General features: G+C 37.6%; 1 protein-coding gene across 6 annotated transcripts in view; it reads left to right on the forward strand.

Annotated features, from left to right (window-relative positions):
- HEATR5A (HEAT repeat containing 5A) overlaps nt 1-22266 on the forward strand; it is a 106185-nt gene that overhangs the window by 58131 nt on the left and 25788 nt on the right. For 5 of the 6 annotated variants that reach the window (XM_055133064.1, XM_055133065.1, XM_055133067.1 and 2 more), the window contains 9 exons: nt 1870-1975; nt 2498-2688; nt 5043-5199; nt 6317-6500; nt 8000-8169; nt 11706-11732; nt 13874-14012; nt 19271-19450; nt 21849-22088. In XM_055133064.1, the coding sequence (XP_054989039.1) occupies nt 1870-1975; nt 2498-2688; nt 5043-5199; nt 6317-6500; nt 8000-8169; nt 11706-11732; nt 13874-14012; nt 19271-19450; nt 21849-22088 (1394 nt within the window). The remainder of the gene's footprint in view (nt 1-1869; nt 1976-2497; nt 2689-5042; nt 5200-6316; nt 6501-7999; nt 8170-11705; nt 11733-13873; nt 14013-19270; nt 19451-21848; nt 22089-22266) is intronic. The other variant, XM_055133066.1, reaches the window with a different exon arrangement.

Here is a 22266-nt window from a genome sequence, read left to right on the forward strand (position 1 = left end):
CAATAGAAAACCACTGGTAGATGAATTTCATCAGAAATCTCATTAGATGATGGATGATAGTGGGAGAAAGACTCTTACTTATATTTGGTTACTATTTAATAAGAAATTGTTGAATAATTAAATGAAATTGCTAGACCAGTGCAGTTATAGTACTTTGCCCACAGCCTAGCTCATACTTAACTGAAACTACAAAAGAAAAACTAATGACACAAGAACGTGGTTCATGAGCTGTTAAACAAAGAAAAACTCTTAGTTTACTGTTTATTTTTTTCATCTAAAAATGTTAAACTTTATTATCTATTGACCTTTAAACAGTTAATCCCAAAGTTGGTCACTCAAAACAAGAAACATTTTACGTCACACACTAGATATGTTTTCTTGTTCTGGGTAGAGAAGGACCTCTGATGACAGTCCAGCATCAGTAAGCCCGCCTAAAGCCTGATCTTGGCAACTAAAGACCTTTCTTTCTTGAGTTGAGTAATTGTTCCTGTTCTTTAATTGTGACCGACGAGAAGCTTTGATTTTTTTTTTCTGAACCATATAGTGCTTTTTATTATTTTATTTTAATTTTTTTATTGAATCTCTGTGAGCTATACTTACAAAACTTTCATGTTTAAGTTTCAGTAATACAGTGCTCAAACACCCATCTCTCCATCAATGTACATTTTCCACCACCAGTGTCCCCAGTATCCCTCCCCCACCCCCATCCAACCCCTTCCCCTACGTGGCAGACAATTGCCCTCTTACTCTCTTTCTCTACTTATGGATATTATGGTTTGCAGTACAGATTACAGATAATGAGAAGCCATCATGTTTGGTCCTTTATCTATCTTCAGCACACATTTCCCATCCCGAGCCATCCCTCCAACCATCATTGACTTAGTGATCTCTTCTCCATCCTAGGTGCCTTCTCCCCCAGCTCATAAGGCAGGCTTCCAACTGTGGAGTAATCTTCCTGGCCTTTGTCGCTACTGTCCTTGGGTGTTAGTCTCATATTATGATATTTTATGATATTTTATATCATATAAGTGATATTCATTTATCCACAAATGAGTGCAGTCTGCAGTCATTCTATGTCTGTCACTCTCTTTCATTGACTCATTTCACTTAACATGGTACTCTTCATGGCCATCCACTTGTAAGCAAATTCCATGACAGTTTAGACGAGCTCCTGGAACCCGCATACCTGGGCCTTGCTTGTGGAAACGTCACCAGGATTCCATCTGGAGTAGGCGGTCACTGCACCTTTAAATTAAAGTAGTAGGGGCTAGAGAGATAGTCACTGTCACTATCACTATCATCCCGTTGCTCATCGATGCGCTTGAGCAGGCACCAGTAACATCGCCATTGTGAGACTTGTTGTTACTCTTTTAGGCGTAGCGAATACACCATGGGGATTTTGCCAGTTCCTGCCATGACAGCAGGATACTCTCAGTAGCTTGCCAGGCTCTCCAAGAGGGGTGGAGGAATCGAACCTGGGTTGGTATCGTGCAAGGCAAATGCCCTACCGCTATGCTGTCTCTCAGAGAGATAGTACAAGAGGTAAAGCACTTGATTTGCATGAATCAAATAAATTCTGGCATTAAGAATAAAAAAGATTATATAACTAAGATACATATATCTTTGTTTGCAAGTTACTGAAGTACTGAACTTGACTGAATAAAATTTTTATTAAGGTTCCTGTTTTCTTTTTCTAAAATGCTTCCAGTGTGTTCAACAATAGGTTTTCTCATTTTAGTGGTTTTACATCAAAATTATACATCAAAACAAACTAACAATAGTTACTACTGCCTTTTGGTTTACTAAGTTTTTATTAACAAATCCACTATCTTAATATCTGCTTTCAATTTTTATTGTTTCTGATTTTAGGGTTCTTATATTGGAACAACTTTTGGACAGTATAAAGCACACAAAAGGAGCTCGTCAACAAGTAGTTCAATTACATGTTGTTTCTTCAGTTTCTAGCTTATTAAAGGTAATTCTGTTTTTTGAACAATTTTATGTTTGTTTGATTTTTAATAATTAGAAAACTTAAGTAGATTGTAAGGAGATATTTTTTAAAAGTTTTTTTATTTTTTAATTCTAACGAAAGTTTTCTCATATAAAATTTGTTGGTTACCAGTTAACCTATAGTTTTGCTTTAGAGCCGTACTTTAATCTGCTAAGCTTAATATCTAGAACCAAAGATTATCAAAGATTGTGATAGAACCAAATCTGACTCATTGTTACATTTATGATTTAATTGTATCAGTAAAATGTTCTAGGCTTCATTGGTATTTTATTGGGTATGATTGTTCTTAGAATAAAAAAATTACCTTCAGTTTGGATTTTGGTATTCTGACTTTGTTTTAATTTACTGCTCTTCTTTAAAGTAATGATCTAAGTATGAGCATATTTGATTAACCAGAATATACATTTTATGCTGCATAAAATAATTTACTACAGTTTTAAGGGGTTTTGTTGTTGTTGTTGTTGTTGTTGTTTTTGCATGTTTCAGTACATGGCTGGCTCCAAGGGAAATTTGGGTCCAGAAGAAATTAGAAGACCTGCCCTTGCTTTAGTGATGGGAGCCCTAGAAAGTCCCAACCCTCTTTTGAGATGTGCAGCTGCAGAGGCATGGGCTAGATTAGCCCAAGTGGTTAATGATGGAGTTTTTACTGCTACATTAGCTCAAGTTAGCTTCGACAAGTAAGTGAAACTTAAATGCTCGTAACTGTGTCAAAACTGGGCAGAGCTTGTTGATTTTTCCAGAACTAGTGAGACTATTCTTAAAATCAGCTAAGAAAAAAGTTCATCATTGGTTTCCAAAATTTTGGAGTTAAAATAAAGGACCTCCTCAACATGCTCCTCTTGGAACATTGAACTCTTAACCCTTTGTCACTACATAGTTGTTGTATCCTACTTTTTTCAGTCCACAAATTGATTTATACCAATCTTTTATCACATATTCTTTGGATGGTATATTCCTGTTTGTCAAATTTCTTAAAAAGTAAGTAGCAGAAGGGACCAGAGAAGATAGTACAGTGGGTAGGGGTAGCATGTAGCCTTGCACATGCCTGACCTCGGTTAGAACCTAAAAAATGTATGATCCCTTGGGGACTATCAGAAGTGACTTAAGCACAGAGCCAGGAGTAATCTGTGGACCAAAATTGGCGGTGGTAAGGAGGGGTGGCATCATGGGTCCAAAGAGATGGTCATCAGATAGGGTGCTTGCCTTGCATGTGGCCAACCTGAATTTGATTCCCAATACTTCATATGATCCCCTGAGCACCACTAAGAGTAAATCCCTGGGGATTTAGCCAGAACTAAACCTTATTCCCCTCTATGCTCCTATTCTTGGAGCTGTTGTATATATGGGTGATTAATAGTTGGGATTACTTGAAACCGTTGTCAGAAGCTTAAAGAGGGGTTGGGAAGATAGTACAAGTGGGCACTTTCCTTGCACACAGCTGACAGGGGTTCAATTCTCAGTATCCCGTATGGTTCTTTAATCACTTCTAGGAATATAGAGCCGGTAGTAACTCCCTGAGCATCGCTAGCTGTGTCCCCCAAAACCAAAATAAATAAACCTACAAGAAGATGAGAATTTGGGACCAGAGAGATAGTATAGGGGTTCAAGTGTTTGCCTTGCACACAGCTGACCCCAGTTTGATGTCCAGCACCATGTGTGGGCCCACCCTCTAGCATCTTTAGGAGTGATTCCTGAGCACAAAGCTTGGAGTTATCCTTGAACATATCTGGGAATTGCCTAGAAAAACCAAAATTTTTTCAATTAAAATGTCAAAAATTGGAATTTTGAATACACTAAATGAATCTGAAAATTTACTGTGGCAGAACAATGAAGTAAATTGACACATATGAGTGGCACTGAAAACAGTGCATCAGATAACAAAATCAGATAGCAAAGAATTTTCAGATATAGAAGGTTAATTTTGTGCTTCATAATTCACAGTTTTAATATAAGTTTATGAATATTCTGTGCAGACTAATCTTACACCAAGTATAGTTAAGGAATAATGATTTTTAAATAAATCACCACAGGGGCTGGATCGATCGCTCAATGGGTAGGGCATTTGCCTTGCACACAGCCAACCTGGGTTTGAATCCCAGCATCCTATATGGTCACCTGAGCATCACCAGGAATGATTCCTGAGTGCAGAGCCAGGAATAACCTCTTAGCATCACCAGGTGTGACCCAAAAAGGGGGGGGGGAGCAAACCACCAAAGCTTTTTTTTAAAAAGTTTTACATAATGGTTGCGCACCTTATGGGGGTACCAAAAAAATGGGGGGGGGGCGGCTGGAGCGATAGCACAGCGGGTAGGGCGTTTGCCTTGCATGCGGCCGACCCAGGTTCGAATCCCAGCATCTCATATGGTCTCCTGAGCACCGCCAGTGGTAATTCCTGAGTGCATGAGCTAGGAGTGACCCCTGTACATTGCTGGGTGTGACCCAAAAAGCAAAAAAAAAAATAATCTAACAACTATGTGGTAAAATACAGCTCTGAGGAGTGGAACATATGTAGTACCTGTGATCAAACTAGCATAAGTTTATGGAAGGCAAATGCCTTCACCTCTGTGCTTTCTCTCCAGCCCTAAATTCTGTTTTGTTGGCAGTATCTCAGGGTTTATTTCTATTAGGCACTGTCTATTCCCTCACTTTGTCTTTTTCTCTACATATGAGCCAGATGATACAGTATTTGTCTTTTTTTCCTATAAAATGTTTTCTTTGGGGGGACTGGAGGGATTGTATGCAAGTAAGGTGCTTGTTGACCCAGATTTGATCCTGGCATCTCATGATCCACCTAGCCCCACCAGCAGTGAGTGACCCCTAAGTGCAGGGCTAGGAATAATCCCTAAGCATTGCCAACGGTGGCTCCAAAACAAGCAAAAGTTTTCTTTTCAAGATACTTTTAATTTTATTTTAAAAAAACTCTCAACTCACAATATATTGCTATTTTTTTTTTACTTCACATAAAAAGTTTTGCCAGATTGAAAAAATAATATGTATTAAAAAACTACATTTTTTTTTTCTATAAATACAGACTCAAATCAGCAAGAGATGTGTTTACCAGAACAGGACACTCTTTGGCTTTGGGTTCCCTGCATAGGTACTTAGGAGGAATTAGTTCTCAACATTTGAATTCTTGTATTGGAATCCTTCATACTTTGTCTCAAGACAGTACTTCTCCTGATGTGCAGGTAAGTGCCTCATGAGACTGTCTTTGAAATTTGTGATTTGTAATTATGTATCTTATGTTTTTATTGCTACTAATAATTGTGAATAACTTCCTTAAATATAAATCTCAAACTTTTGGTAACTTTAATAGCTCAACGGAGTGACAGTGACAGTGACAGGGCATAGAGGTATAGGGATCAAACACAAGCTCATATATATGAGGTATATGCCATTGAGCTTTATCCCTGGTGTACTCAGAGGACTATATGCAGTGGCTTGAACCAGGTTTGGCCACATGCAATGCAAGCACTTTAACCCCTTTACTATCTCTCCATCCCATCTGTAAGATTTCTTACACATCCATTGCAAAGAGAGATAAAATGTCCTCGTTTTAGGCCCCGTGATGACAGCCCCATGATGAGATACAGCAATTTTCACAGAAAAGTTAATTTTTTTAATTTTATTTTTTATACTTAATCAATTTTAATATTGGAGCTTTATTATCTAATCAGTTTCAGTTCTAGAATTGAATCAACAGTTGTGGCTTTTATCTGTATTAAAAAGAAATTTTAAAAATTCCATAAAGTAGTTTTCCCTGCTTTTGGACTGTTAAGAGAACCCATGAAGTCTGTACCCATTATTTGTGATTTTGTCGGTACTGTAGCTGAGATTGGCTTGGTTTATTGCATGTTTTGTTGAATCTTTATAAATTTTAAATTTCCATTCCCTGCATAGATATAAAAACACATTTTTAGGTGTTTTGCAAACTATAATTAATTTAAGCCTATAGCTAAGCCTACAACCAACCATTATTTTGAAATCCTTAGTGCTGAGATTTATCTAAATACACCATCCTGTTTCTGAGTTGGTTTTTTTAGTGGATGTTTTTAAACTTTTCTTAAACTTTTAAACGTTTCCATTTCCCTTTCCAGATTTGTAATAGCATATGTGCATTTTATTACTTCTTTGAGCAAAGGAAGATTTTTATGTGTTTTTATCTTTCTTTAGCTGCTATGATATTTTTCCTTTAGGCACCATGATTTACAGTGCTGTTCATGTTTTAGGAGTGCAGTGTTGCTCTACCATACCCAGCAGAAGGCTGCTCTAACACTTTAAACTGTTATTCTTCTGCCTTCACAGACATGGGCACTACATTCTCTGTCACTGATAGTTGATGCTGCTGGCCCACATATGCATGTGGAACCTACGCTCTCTCTCATTATAATGTTGCTGTTAAATGTGCCTCCTACCCATGGCGAGGTTCACCAAAGTCTTGGTCGATGTTTGAATGCCCTTATTACTACCTTGGGTCCAGAGCTACAAGGTATGCCCATCTGCTTTTGTGGTGTTTTACATTTAAAAATATACAAAATTCTATTTCTATTACTGATTGAAATACCAGTGAAGTAAGGTTTAACAAAAAGTTTCCTCAAATGTACAGGCACATTGTTGAGAATAGTCTTAGGAGATTTTGACTTCTAGTTAATGATGTTATGGGGGGGGAGTAGATAGAAATTAAGTGGAGAAAAACTGAAAAATTGGACAAAAAGTGAGAGCTCTGTCACTTCCTGATTAGATGACCTGGGGAAAGTCCTTCACTTCGATTTTTCTCTTGTGAAAGGAAAAGGTTGAAAAGCCTCTTTACACATAGCAGTAGGTATACATTTAAGTTTAATTCCGTTCAGTCTGATTTGTCTTACCTTGAAAAGACAGGTCCGGTACAGGGACCAGAGAGATAGTACAGTGTGTAAGGCAGCACTTGGTGTACTGAGGAGCTGGGTTCAGTCCCTGACACCCCATGTGGCCTCTCAGAGTACACCAGAAATTATCCCTGAGTTCAGTGCCTGGAGAAAACCCTGAGTACTGCCAGCTGTACTGGACCGCACACCCCAAAAAATAATTAAAAGACAGGTACTATATTGAGAAAGATTATGTCCTAAAAGTGTTTCATTTATAGTTAAAGTGATAGATATGAAGTGAAATTTTTCATAGTATTCTTATTTCAGTAAATAATTCTGTAAATAGGGCCGGAGCGATAGCACAGCGGGTAGGGCGTTTGCCTTGCACGCGGCCGACCCGGGTTCGATCCCCGGCATCCCATATGGTCCCCCAAGCACCGCCAGGAGTAATTCCTGAGTGCAAAGCCAGGAGTAACCCCTGAGCATCGCTGGGTGTGACCCAAAAAGCAAAAAAAAAAAAAATTCTGTAAATAAATAATAAATATTCTGGAAGCAGGGAGATAAAAAGAGCTGGAGTGCATGCTTCACTGAAGTCCTGGGTTTCATCCCCAGCACTGCATAATCCCCTGAGTGCCACCAGGTGTGAGCCCGAAACAAACCCCCTCCCAAATACCCGATTCATTCAAATGCAAGGTATATTATTTTATGTATAAAATAATGAACAAAATTTAAGCAGGGTTAAGTATATGAAATGCTTTTAATGGAAATTTTGTACACCAACAGAGTATCTTGGGTTCTTGTTTGCTTAATGATGTGTTGAATAAGGCTTTCAGTCTAATGTACTGAACAAACTAAAAATCTGTCTCGAATTATTTTGGCTTCATGGATCTTTAAATTTAACAATGGGGGGAAATTAAAATCTGTTATAAAATGTTTAAAGAATAATTTTATTGTTGTTACAGTTGTGGAAGCCACACCCAGTGGGGCCTAGGCTCCTCCTGGCAGTGCTTGGAGGGCCATATGGGTACCAGGGATCGAACCCAGAGCCTCACACATGTACAACATGTGCTATCGCACTTGAATTAATGTTCAAACACATTAATTTTCTAGACCAATTATAAAAAATATTTCTGCTTTCATTTAGGTAATAGTACTTCAATTTCTTCCTTAAGAACTTCCTGTCTATTGGGTTGTGCAGTAATGCAAGATGACCCAAACTGTCTCGTTCAAGCTCAGGCCATCTCTTGCCTTCAGCAGCTTCATATGTTTGCTCCAAGATATGTCAACTTGTCTAGCCTGGTCAGCTGCCTCTGTGTGAGTATAAAATTATAAATTATAAATGAATGTTAGATCATTTTATTGAAAATGGATTTAAGTATTCTTTAAATTGTATGCAGTGACCCTTTTCCCTCAGTTCTAGTCTTTAGGGAAATGGGGTAACAACTTTTTTGTTATCACATCTGTTTTTTCAATAACTATTTATTTGTTGTATTGTTCTAAAGCACTTTAGGTTCATTGTGTTTGAGGGTGTGTGTGTGTGTGTGTGTGTGTGTGTGTGTGTGTGTAGGGGTGTATGCTTGCTGTGCTGGGGATTATACCTGAGTCCCCAAGCTTGCAGAGTATGTACTCTGTCTCTGGACTACATTCCTGATCTTCATCTCATCAGTTAGATCTTAAATCTCTCAGATACTCTATTTGTCCCGTTAATATTAGACCCTAACGTTTAGAATAATCACTAATCAGTAAACATGTATTTAATGGTTAAATATCCTAGATACTCTCTATAGGGCATGAAAAAATTATGTATAGCATCTTTTATAAATATATATGTATATACATATATATTCCAAATTATGAAATGTAAAGTTCTTTCTATCCCAGATGGGCAAATGATATTTTTTCTTAATTATCTAGCAATTCACACCTCAGTATGGGTTCTAATGTTGTATCTAATGAATATAGAAAGATAAAGGCAAAAAAATTTCTGTTGAGGTAGTTTATGGTTATCAGTGGTCTTAAGATTTACCTTGAAACATCACTATTTTTTATCTAAACTTACCTCAGAAATTAACATTTGGAATTAAAGCTTGATGCTATTGCTTTTTAATTTTTTCTGCCCCTGCAGTGTTCACAGCACACTCTCTTTAGTAATATGACAGTTGGGAATCATTGTTTGTTTTTTAAACCCACCCCAGTGGTGCTGGGAGTAACTTCTGGCTCTGTTCTCCAGGATCCCTGCAGTGCCATAGAACCCAAAACTCCAACAAGCAAAGCTGGGCTTGAGCCCCAGCCATCTCCTCAGCCTGAAAATTTTTTTTTGGTTTTTGGGTCACACCCGGCGATGCACAGGGGTTACTCCTGGCTTTGCATTCAGGAATTACTCCTGGCGGTGCTCAGGGGACCATATGGGATGCTGGGATTCGAACCTGGGTTGGCCGAGTGCAAGGCAAATGCCCTACCCGCTGTGCTATCGCTCCAGCCCCTGAAAATCATTTCTTTAAACTGATTTTCGAGCTTGAAGCAAAATATGCAACATTTTCAGACAAAAGACCAAGCATTTTTAAAATGTATTATCAGGACCAGGGAGATAATACAGCGGGTAGGCACTTGCCTTTCATGCGGCCGACCTAGGTTCAATCCCAGCATCCTGTATGGTCTCCCAGGTACTACCAGGAGTAATTTCTGAATAGGATTACAGGATCTGCCAAAAAATTCCTTAGCATTGCCAGGTGTGGCTCAAAAAAAAAAAAAAAAACCAAAGCCAAAAACAGTCTTCTTAATAAAAATAAACTTTGGAAACCAAAAAGTCAAATAATATGCCCAAGGTAACACATCTAGGTAATAATTCTAAGTTTAGTCAGATTTTGAACTCCTTATCCAGTTCTCATTTTATTGTTTCTTACTGTCTTTGTTATTATGAGCAGGATTTACTTGAACTCTACTAAGTGTCTAGCTATGTAGTCTTCAGGAAGATTCATCACCTCTTCTAGCTTCATTCAGCTAGTATGTTTGTAAAACAAAAGGCTGCATAAACAATCAAAGAATAATTTTAACCATTTAAATCTGTGCCAGAGAGTTAGGACAGTTGCCTTGCACGTAGTCAACCCCAGTTAAGGTCACAGCACTGCTTATGTTTCCCTTGAGCACTTTCCAGGAGTGATCCTCAAGTTCAAAATCAGGAGTAAGCTCTGCTGAGTGTGGCCCATTCCTCCCTCCGACCCAGTGAAACTTGAATATAATTGTATTAATCTGCATGTTGATTTTGATAGTTATAAGGTTTTTTTTAATTTTATGGTAAACTCTTAAAAAGATGATTTAACTAAAATTTCCAGTAGAAAGGTTAGTTCCTACCTTGTTTAGATTTGGTTTAAATACATATTATAGAAAATACCACTTACTGGGAAAGAATTTTACTTTTACCATTCAATTACTTTTCCCCAAGACTGTCAGTCATTCTTTATATTCAAGGAATTATTGCCAAAATCAGTTAATTGGAAAATATCGCTTCGGTGCAAGTTGATTTTAGTTTCTTCATTTAAATTAGTGATAATGCCATTTTTCTTTTTGAAGCAGAATTTTCCTTATTAATATCTTAAAAAAATTTCTCTAACTGAAACATCAACCCATTAAATAAGGCTAGTTGATAAGTGGAAGGCAAAACTGACTCGATGAAATTGATCTAATCAAATTTGCTACCTTTTCCCTAAGATTAAAGAAGGTTGTCCATAAAGAATAGAGGCTGATAATCAATCTAATTATTCTTTTAAGCACATTCAGAGAAATTGAAAAAATACATAGAAACAGTTAAAACATATTTGTGTTATTCATGGTATTTAAACTCTTATTTAAACTGTAAACCAATTTTATACTGGAATTATTGGTATCAGTATTAACTTTATATCTTAATTATTGGGTTAGTAAGGCACTTAGTCTAAATTTATTAGATTCATTATACTGTATATATATGTATTGTATTTGGGAGGTAGTTGGGATCATACCTAACAATACTCAGGGACTAGTCCTGGCTCCGAGCTCAGGAGTAACCCTTACAGTGCTTGGGGTGATTCCAGGGTTGCAGCCAATGCAGCTGCATGCAAAGTCTTAACACCTGCACTATCTCTCTAGCCTCAGTTTATTTACTATTTTCTGTAGTAAGGAACTTGATCTTACTTTACTACTTAGCAGCTTTGTAAATAGGTTTTCTTCTCTCTGAGGAATTATTTAGCATGAATTTTCTTATTCATAGAAATTCCTTGAATATTTTGAATATGTTTTAATTACTGTGGAATAATCTTACTGAAACTGAATAGGTTTTCTTTCTAACTATATTCTACTTAACTTCTGTACTGATGTTGATATCTGTCAACATTATCGACTTTGAGTCCAGATTTAAACTTGGCTTCTTTTTAAGGAGGCTTCTTTTTCAAGTCTAAGTAAGGAAATCAATAGCTTGTGATGAGGTAGACCATTAACTTTGTCCCTTGTTTGATGCCTGTTCATCTATATACATTACAGGGCACTCCTCACATTCTCCTGTCTATTTGATCTGGTTTTGTTACTGAGGCTTATTGAGGGTTTTTAAGGGAAAACATTACATAAATGTACATTTTTTTATTATTATATATTAGATATCTGCATCTTGAATTGATAGTTTTCAGGATCTTAAATCAGCACATATTTTAAATTGGGAAATAAAGTGTTTATGGCATGTGTTTAAAATTGAAGCTAAGCCACTTTAAATGTTAACTTTTTCAACATTTATATGTAATGCTTAGCTGACTGTTGTCAAAGTCATCCTAGTGTATATCTTTTGGTTTGTCGTGACCAGACTGTCATTTGTTTTTGTGCAGGAGATCTTGTTGGATAATTCTTTGTTGGTAGGTCCCTGACCCTTGATTCCTAATTTTTTTTGAGGTTTGCAGTGCTATTTGTTTATGTTATTTGTCTCTTATTATTTTTGGTTGTAGATATTCTTGTTTCCCTCTGCATCTCTTCCTTTAAGCTAACCATTAATGGAAAGTCCAGTATGTACTAGCATGTTAATAGTGTTTATTTAATGCTAATGTAAACAAACCCTCCCTAACTTCCAGCTGGTGCACTCACTCTTTGCACTTAATTTTGCATCATTTTGATTTAATATACTAATTTTACAAAGGAATTGTAATTACAGTCATTTAATGTTTGTGTTTTGCTTGCTTGATTTGCTTTGGCCCACTTTTCATCTACCCATATACTTGCTATATTATGACATGGAAATATTAAGCATCCTATTTTGCTCTGTATGAAAACTTTCAGTCTTTTGTTTTTTCCACCAGAAAAGCAACAGTACTTTTAAGCATGCTTTTTCTGAAAGATTGTTTGGCCAGCCTGAATAAATGCGTCCACCTGCCTTGTATAACTTGCTTGTATAACTCCAGTTAAAATTAATAGATTCATTGACTTTCCTTTAAAATTGTCTTATAGAGTGGTTTTGTTTTATTTTGTTTGGGGTTTGTTTGGTTTGCTTTAGTTTTTGTTTTTGTTTTTTGTCACTGTTAAGTTCAGCTGTAGTTTTGGGCATGAATACATCTAATCTTTCCGTATTTTAATTATCTGTTACTTTGTACACTAGTTTCTGACAACATAGCTTTTAAACGTACTGGAATGACATTCCTTTTAGACATTTTTGTGAATGACATTCCAACTTTGCGCTCTACTTTTGAGTTCATTCTGCAACTTCAGGGAATAATTGACTGTGTTTATAAACCAGTACCTGTTTATGTTTTTCATTGATATTACATTTACAAACTTTGTCTTTTGTCTTCTAATAAAATTTAGGATTTAGCTCATTGCATGTTCTCTCCTTACGTGTCAGAAACTGCCACCATCTCAGAAGTTTCCTCAGAATTTAGCCTATGCTTTTTTTAACAAATTCACCTAATTCAGTATTTTTTTTATTTTTCACATACACTGAAAGATCACTATAAGATTTAGGCCTTTATTTCTCAAACTCACTTGAAAACCACTGTCATAGGACACATAATTCATTTTCACTGACTACATTCAATGCTTTACTTTCATATTTGAGCAATATGAATTTCAAAATTCTAATTTCTGTTTATTAAATCACTGAGTAAGAATTTGTATTTAGAAGACTGACTTAATCACTCATTTAAGGTATATCATTGATATCACTTATAGGTATACACAATTAAGTACTTAAATGTATTAAGTTATTTCTGAGTAGAGATATTCTTTATTTCTAACATCTTATAGATACATTTATATATAATTTGTTAGCTGTGTGTCACTAGAGAACATATCTAGGGAACATTTTTGGTAAAAATGAGTAAATCATTCACATATTACTCTGTATAGCACTTGAATATAATTGATAGAAATGCATAATATAATAATAACTAAAATTTAGTGAGCATCTACTGTTACCAGCTTCTATGCTGAGCACCTTATGTTTCTTTATGTTAATTTCACCATAGTCCTGTGAAATGGGGATTTTATCTCCTTTCTGCAAATAAGAAATTAAGACACAGAGATGTTAAATAAGTTGCTCAGTCTCACATAGGTAGTAAATATGGATCTAGAACTCAAACTAACACAATTTGACTTCAGAGCCTCCATTTTAAGCTCAATTTTAATTATGTTGCTTATATGAATCTATACATTTTTTCCTTAAAAATTGTGGTTGTAATAAGCTACATGAACACATATGTAAACTGCAAATACATTCTTTCTCAGTTGTATTTCTTTTATTTCAAAACCCCCTTTAATACGGATTTTATATCTTCTGTTATGAAGCTTTTGCTTGGATTTGTTTGTGAATATTGCATATCTGCTATCTGTGCGTATTGGTATGCAATAAAATAATACTTACTAAAATGGTCTGAAATATCTATGTATTCAGTAAATTTTGGCTAGCCCATTTGGTGGCCTGACAGAATCAAGAGGGTGTCCAGAAATATTAGACTTAGTGTTACTAGGAACTTCAGCTCTTTCATTCTCTAACTGGTATTTTTTTCAGGTAAATCTTTGTAGCCCTTACTTGTTATTGAGAAGAGCAGTACTGGCTTGTTTACGTCAGCTTGTGCAGAGAGAAGCAGCTGAAGTTTCAGAACACGCCATTACGCTTGCCAAGGATAGCAGAGAAGAGTTGGCTCCAGGTAATTCTTTTTAATCATCATTATCTCCACCTCAAATGACTGAGTCTTAAGCAGTCAGATGCATGTGAGTTTTTCAGTATTACTGTATCACTGTCATCCCGTTGCTCATAACATATCCATTGTGAGACTTGTTACTGTTTTTGGCATATCGAATACTCCACAGGTAGCTAGCTAGCCTCTGCCGTGAGGACAGGATACTCTCGGTAGCTTGCCAGGCTCTCCGAGAGGGGCGGAGGAATCATACCTGGGTCGGCCGCATGCAGGGCAAACGCCCTACCGGCTGTGCTATCACTCCAGCCCAGTTTTTCAGTAAATTTCAAAAAACAGTATGTGGATGAGCCATGGAGCCTACTGTGCAATGGCTGTGAAGAGCAGGCAGCCTCCTTGACAATGTCCACACAGGCTGTGGCTTGTATGGGCTGCCCCACGGGACCTTGGAGAGAGTCCTTTGCAGTGGATATTCATATCTTACTCTCATACTCCCCAGTATTTGTCTCCGGACAGCTTTGACAAGCCCAGGGCACCGTGACCAGAGTCCACATTGATCAAGGCATCATATCCATGTGCACCAGTCAGCAGAACAAGGGGCTTGTGATCGAGACTCTGCCATGGGCCAAGTTCAAGTTCCCTGACTATGAGTAAAACCACATCTCTAAGAAATGGGCCTTTTCCAAATTTAATTGTTGATGAGTTTAAAGACATGGTGACTGGTAAGTGACTTGGCGCAGATGGCCATGAGAGTCACATACATCTCTAAATGTGGGCCCCTGGACAAATAGTGGGCATTACGGGCCCTGAATTTAGGTCAGTGCACAGCAATGTCTCACCTGTGTGAGGCCTTTGTGAGGCTGCACAGAACAGAACACATTCTCTTCTCTTTTCTCACCCCTAGAAGCCAAAAAAAGTTAAAAATGATAGCTTTCTTTTACATATCTGTATATAGTTTCCAGATTGCAGTCATACTTTTAGTAGATCTAAGACTTCAGAAAGTTCCAGTATCTAAAGTCTTTAAATCAGTACTATGGTTTTTGGGTTATGTACCACACCAATTTTTTTTCTTAAAATACTTTTAATGAAGACACTGTGACTTACAAAGTTATTTATAGTTGACTTTGAGGCATACATTGTTCCAGCATTAACCCCACTGCCAGTTCAACTTTCTTCCACCAGTGCCTCCAGGTTCCCTTCTACCCCTCAATGTGTCTCTTTAACAGGCCTTTTTGTGTTTGGTTATTATAGTTTGGGTCTCATTCTTACAATGTTTGTGGTTGTTTCTCAGTACCACATCATCATTAACCTATCCACAGACATTTTGGTGGTTCTCCACCTTAGCTATTGTAAATGTATACTAAACATTTGAGTGGGTATAACTTTTTGTGGTAATATTTTCGTAGACTTCAGACCAAAAAAAAGGTTTAGTCAGTCCTATAGAAACTCAGATTTCAGCTTGTTTTTGAGCCAGACCTGGAATGCTTAGGGGCTGTTCTGGCTCTGTACTCATGAATGACCCCTGGTGGAGTTTAGGAACTAACCAGTTTACATTTCCACTGGCAGTGCAAGAGGTTCTTCCAGACACGAATTAATGCTAGTGGTGTTCCTTTGTATATAAGCCATTTTTAAAGGTGTCAGGTGATGACTCATTGTGGTTTTGATATTCACGTCCTGATAATTAGTGACATTGAACATCTCTAACATGCCTCTTAGCTCTCAGTATGCCCTGTTTGGCAAAATTATCTTCAATTCAGCCTATTTTCTGATTGAGTAGTTTTGTTTTTATTTATTCAAGGGTGAGAGAGTCCCTTCCCCAGAACAGCTGCAGAGCCTGAGGGTGACTGCTGGTAATTCTTACCAAGTGGTTGAATTGATGTTTGTTTGTTTTGGTTATTGAATTACAGTGAGTTCCTCAGAGACCTTTGAATTAACCCCTTATTGATGGATGATGTACAGATATTTTTTCTGATCAGTGGGGATTTTTTTCTGTTTATACTTTGCTGTATAAAGTATTTTAATTTAATGCAATTTAATGTAGTCTCAATTATTTATCTTTGCTTTTATTCTCTTGAAATTGGTTTCAAGTCCCCAAAGACATCTCCAATGCTTGATGTCATGGAATGTTTTACTAATGTTATTTTCTGTGTACAGTTCTGAGTCTTCTATCAAGATCTTTTGTCCATTTTGAATTTGCTTTTGTATGTTGGGTTAGAGCAGTGTTTCCCAAAATAAGTGATGCCAACCCTTAGAGGCACTAGAATAGTTGGCACGGGATAGACAGGAGTACCCTGGGCGCACTTTAGGGACAAGACTGTCCACTTAAAGAAAGTGGAATTCTAGGAGGCACTGAGTGTATTTTTTCTCTGAGAAGGGAATGGTACCTTCTCAGAGAAAAAATGGTAACTAAATGAGTTTGGTAATCTCAAATTAGAGTGTATTCCATTTTCATCCTTCCCCCCCCCCCCGCCTTCTTTTTTTGTCTTTTGGGTCATACCCAGAGGCACTCAGGACTTACTCTGGCTCTGCACTTAGGGATCACTCTTGGTGGCTCTGGGAACCAAATGGAATGCTGGGGTTCAAACCCAGATCATCTCTGTGCAAGGCAAGCGCCTTTCCTGTTGTGCTATTTCTCCAATCCCTGCGGTTTCATTCCCTTCTACATGTGGCAGTCTAGTTTTTCCGCACGATTTGTTGAGATTATTACCTTTTCCGTTCTATGATCTTAAAATCTTTTTTATATATTTATCAATAAATGTGTAGGTTTGTTTATGGTCTTCCAATTCTAATCCATTGATTTGTGTGTTTATTTTTATTCTAATACAATGTAGTTTTAACTACTGTTTCTTTGTGATATAGTTTGAAGTTAGATTACTTATGATTGCTTTAACTGTTCAAGATCTTTTATGATCATATGCAAATCAACAAATTTCTTCTTAAAAAATACTTCTATGGTCAGAGACATAACTAAAACTGAGTACAAGTTTTGCACGTAGGACACCACTGGCTGTTACCCCAAAACATAGACACATGTACATGTACATATATATTGGGAATTTTAAGTAAGTATTTTAAATTTTGACTAGGAGGAAGATTATGGGCCACACTCAGCAATGCTCAGTGGGATATTCATTGCTCTGTGCTCAGGGGGCCATATTTGGTGCCAGGGATCAGATCAAAATGGGTTGGTCATATGAAAGGCAAGTGCCTTCCCTCCTGTAGCTTCTCACTAGAGAAGCCCACTCATTAGAGCCCACTATTATGCCTTATTTTGACTCCCCTCCAAAATCTGACCCTTGGTTGTTCCCCAGCCTGCATATAGTCCCTAAACACCTCCAGAGTGATCCCCAAGCACAGAGCCAGGGGTAAGCCCTGAGTACAGCTGGGTGTGGTTCAAAACCCATTTAAGTGAGGGGCTGGAGCGATAACACAGCAGGTAGGGTGTTTGCCTTGCATGTGGCCGACCTGAGTTCGATTCCCAGCATCCCATATGGTCACTCAAGCATCACCAGGAGTAATTCCTGAGTGCAGACCCAGGAGTAACACCTGAACATCGCTGGGTGTGACCCAAAAAAAAAACCCAATTTAAGTGAAAAATTATGTGTATATATATATATAGATACACAGATAGATAGATAGATAGATAGATAGATAGATAGATAGATAGATAGATAGATAGATAGAGACATAGATATATAAAAACACTGTCTTTAGTACGTACAATCATTTTGGGTGTGTGTTTTCATCTCATGTCAGTAAATCTTAAAGCTAGGACTGGAGTGGTTGTATAGCAGCTAACTCAGCTTTGCTCCCTGGCATTCTGTATGGTTCCCAAGCATCGCCAGGAGTGGCTCCTGAGTGTTCCAGGAGTGCAGAGCCAAGCGACTGAACATTTCTAAAAACCAAAAAATAAATAAATAATAGAGCCTTTGTATCAGACTAGGAAAGCTAAATTGTGATTATTTATTTGAAATTAACTTCAAGGGGCCAGATTAATTGTACAGCAGGTAGGGTGCTTGCCTTGTACTCGGCCAACCTGGGTTTGATCCCCAGCATCCCTTATGGTCCCCCAAACACCACAAAAAATGATCTCTGAGTACTGTCAGGTGTGGCCCAAAATGTTTAAAAATGTAAAAATTTTTTCTTAAAAGAAACTAAGTTCAGGGATAAAATAATCACAGTGCTACATACAGTGGTGCTCAGGAGCCATGTTGTGTATGCCTGGGTTCCAGTGTACTCACTAGCTGCCAACCATTTGAGCTATCACCAGTTTTTTTTTTCCTGGTGCAATAATATTTACTTTATTGTGGCTTCATAAAAATATTCTTCTACTGAGCTAGCAATGCTCTCTTGGGACAGAGGAATAAGAGTATGACCAGTTCTTATATTACCCAATTTCTTTCTCTCTTTTGTTTGTTTGTTTTCTGTTTTTGTTTGTTTGCTTTTTGCCAAATGGCTATGCTCAGGGCTTATTACAGGCTCTTTGTTCAGAGATCACTCCTGGCAGGGTTCGGGAAGCCATTTGGAGTACAGGGGTTGAATGCAGGTCAGCAACAGGCAAAAGCACCCTAACTTGCTATACTACCTCTCTGATCCCTCATATTAATAATTTTTTAACCAAATCACATGATATACATAGTTACAAAGTTATTCATGATTAACTTTCAGTAACACAATGTTCCAACACCCAGCCCTTCACCAGTGTTCATTTCCCACCATCAGTGTCCCCTAATTTTCCCCCTGCCCTCCTCCCAACCTGCCTCTGTGGTACTTTTCTTTCCTCTATATTTCCCCCTTCTCTTAGGCATTGCGGATGCAGTACTGTTACTGCATATGAAGGAGTATCATACATATCACTTTACCTCCTTTCAGCACTCATTTTTTGTTCAGAGTGGTTTCCAACCCTCATTGCCATAGTGGTATCACCACAACCATCCCAGCAGTGCTGGATACCTCCGGAGCCAAACGCAGCTTTGCTCAGGAACCTCCAGGACTCACCTGGTAATGCTGAGGGCATTAGTGAGAATTGAATCCACTGTACAATCTCCAATAATTCTAACAAAAACTTGAGCAAGATTATATTTTTTAAAATATGCAATATCACGAAAAATCCCAAACAGTGAATTTACAATTTAAGTAGGTTAAGACATATTATTTGGACTAGTTCTTTAAATGTATTAGCACATATCTTAGTAGCTACCAAATGTCTATGTATCTCATCTGGCAGTTTTGTTTTCTGTTACTTAGATCATCGATTTTCTTCTTGTCAGATGCTAACATCAGAGAAGTGGGCCTTGAAGGGGCATTATTGACCTTACTGGACAAGGAGACAGATCAGAGATTATGCCATGATATCAAAGAAACTTTAAATCATATGCTTACATCTATGGCAGTGGATAAACTCTCCTTTTGGTTAAAACTTTGTAAAGATGTACTTGCTGCATCTGCTGGTGAGTATTAGTGAAATAATTAGCACTGTCGTCCTGTTGTTCATCGATTTGCTTGAGCAGGCACCAGTAACACCTCCATTGTGAGACTTGTTACTGTTTCTGGCATATCGAATACACCACGGGTAGCTTGTCAGGCTCAGCCATGCAGGCAGGATACTCTCGGCAGCTTGCTTGGTTCTTCGTGAGGGACAGAGGAATCGAACCCAGCCAGCTGCGTGCAAGGCAAACACCCTACCTGCTGTGCTATCACTCCAGTCCAATGAAATAATAAATAATAAAATATTAAGTAAAAATGTTATGCGAACAATTTTCCAATTTTGTTTGAATATTTTAATTTTAATTGTTTATTGTTTTCTTCAGATGAAAATTCTAGTTCTAGTTTCTAAGAACTCACTTAATTTAAGCAGTGTGAACCCAGAAGTTAAGCTTTTTTCCCCCTCTTTTGTATTGTATGACTTTCCTATGTAAAATGAACTGAAAAGTAGAGTTTAACTTGTCTATTGGTTTTGCGCATATAATAATTGAGGGATTGATCAAATCAACGTGATAGAAAAACTGACCAAAGACATTTTGAACAAACTTCCTTTCTACACTTAGTGTTAGTTTCAGTGTTAGAAGACAGTCTTTCTCAGTGTCTTTGCTAATGTGAGAAATTGTTAGTGAAGAAAGTAAATTGTCATCTTAATAATGGATATTCTTGTAGTAAGAGAAATTAATGAGCTAAAGAAAGAAAAATAAGAATCTGTTTCACATACTGTCCTGTACAGGCTGAATTACTGCTTTGCCTTTTTTGTTGTTTTTGAGCCACCCCCAGAAGTTTTCAGGGTTTATTCCTGGCTCTGAGCTCAGGGATCACTCCTAGAGGTTCTCAGGGGACCATATGTGGTGCCAGGGATTGAACCCATAGTGGGCTGCATGCAAAGCAACTGCCTTACCCACCTACTAACCCTTGGGCCCAGTATTATTACTTTTTGTAAGAGAAAACAAGACTTGGGACGATTAAGTAATTTGTCCAAAGATACATATAGATGGATCCAGACCTTACAGAGTACATAACTATTTGGGGGCATTGGGGAGGGGGGGATTTTCCATGCAGTGCTCAAGAGGCCCAGAGGCTACTCTCAGCAATACATAGCCCAGTTGTGCAGGCCATGTGATTCAGTTCTTAGTCTTGGCATTGCTGGGTGATACCAGGGTCACCTCAGGAATGTTTGGGGCCCCAGAGCTTATACCTGACAGTGTTCGGGAAACAAGATGTTCTACGGATCAAATTTGGGGTCTCCACATGCCAGGCGAATGTTCCAAATTTTGAGTTCTCTCCCTGGTTCAGTTGACCACTTCTCTTCAGTAGGTCAGTTGAAATAGGTGTATATTTTAACTATATATGAAAAATAATTATTTTATAGCAGTAATTCTACTTTAAGTCAGGTTTTAACAATAGTTAATATAAAAAAGGAAATAATTCATTACTTGGTGGCTCCACCTCTGAGGATAGTTTTAAACTCATGACAGCAGTGGGTTTATTCTAAAAAAAGTACTTGGAGATGTTTTTAGTAGGTTTTTAAATCTTAAATCCATTCAAATCACAAATGGTAGAACAGCATTCGCCCGGGGCGGGATCAATAGGACATTGAGTAAGGCATTTGCCTTGCACTCGGCCAACCTGGGTTCAATTCCCAGCATCCTATCCCTTATGGTCCCCTTAGCACCACCAGAAGTAATTCCTGAGTGCAGAGCCAGAAGTAACCCCTGTGCATTGCTGGGTGTGACCCCAAAAAAGCCAAAAAAAAAAAAAATCAGCATTCCCAATATGCTACTTTATACTTCCAACTAGACATCTTTGAGCTTTATTGAGTGTTTCTTCTGTCTACATATGGGGGATTGATAATATCCCAATATCTAATATCTTACTTGGTTTTTCACTGAAAGTGTTAATTAGCACTTTACTATTTTAACCTGGAACAGCTTAGAGCATTTCTTTAGATCACTGTATGATCACTTTAGATCATCCCGTTGCTCATCGATTTGCTCGAGCGGGCACCAGTAACGTCTCCATTGTGAGACTTGTTGTTACTGTTTTTGCCATAACGAATGCGCCACAGGGAGCTTACCAGGCTCTGCCGTGCGGGCAAGATACTCTCAGTAGCTTGCCGGGCTCTCCGAGAGGGGTGAAGGACTCGAACCCCTCTTTAGAGTATTCTTTAGATACTGCTGTTATCTGTGGTTAGTGAATATGATCATTGATTTTGTAAAAGATATTTAACAATAACGCTAGACTGGATTTGAGATCATTTGTATGCTTATTCATAAAAAGGACATTGTGTTCCTTTCATATCTTTCAATTATTTGTAATTGTGTATATTCTCTTTGTAATTGTGTGTATTCTCTTGGTAATAAGATCTTACATCTATGACTTGTGTGGATACTGTGCAAGATGAGGAAGGATATAAAAGTGATGATGCCTCAGTTCTGACCACTAGAAATGATGACAGATTTCATCCTTTCACCAATCCCCGGTGGGCAACAAGAGTGTTTGCAGCTGAGTGTGTCTGTAGAATAATTAACCAGTGTGAGAACTCAAACAGTGCACATTTTGATGTTGCTTTAGCACAAGAAATGAAAAAAAAGGATTCAAGAAGTAAGTGACATTATAACAAAAACACTAAATGATATGTGAAGTAGAAATGCTGTTCGTTTTTAATATTAATCTTAAAACTTTAATAGCTCGTTTCATTTTCTCAAACTGGTTATAAGATTTGACCTTATACTTACATAGTATTTATTCTTACAGAGTACTTATATAAATTTTAACCGTA

This window comes from Sorex araneus, chromosome 3 (assembly GCF_027595985.1).
Source record: "Sorex araneus isolate mSorAra2 chromosome 3, mSorAra2.pri, whole genome shotgun sequence".
NCBI classification, from domain to species: Eukaryota; Metazoa; Chordata; class Mammalia; order Eulipotyphla; family Soricidae; genus Sorex; species Sorex araneus.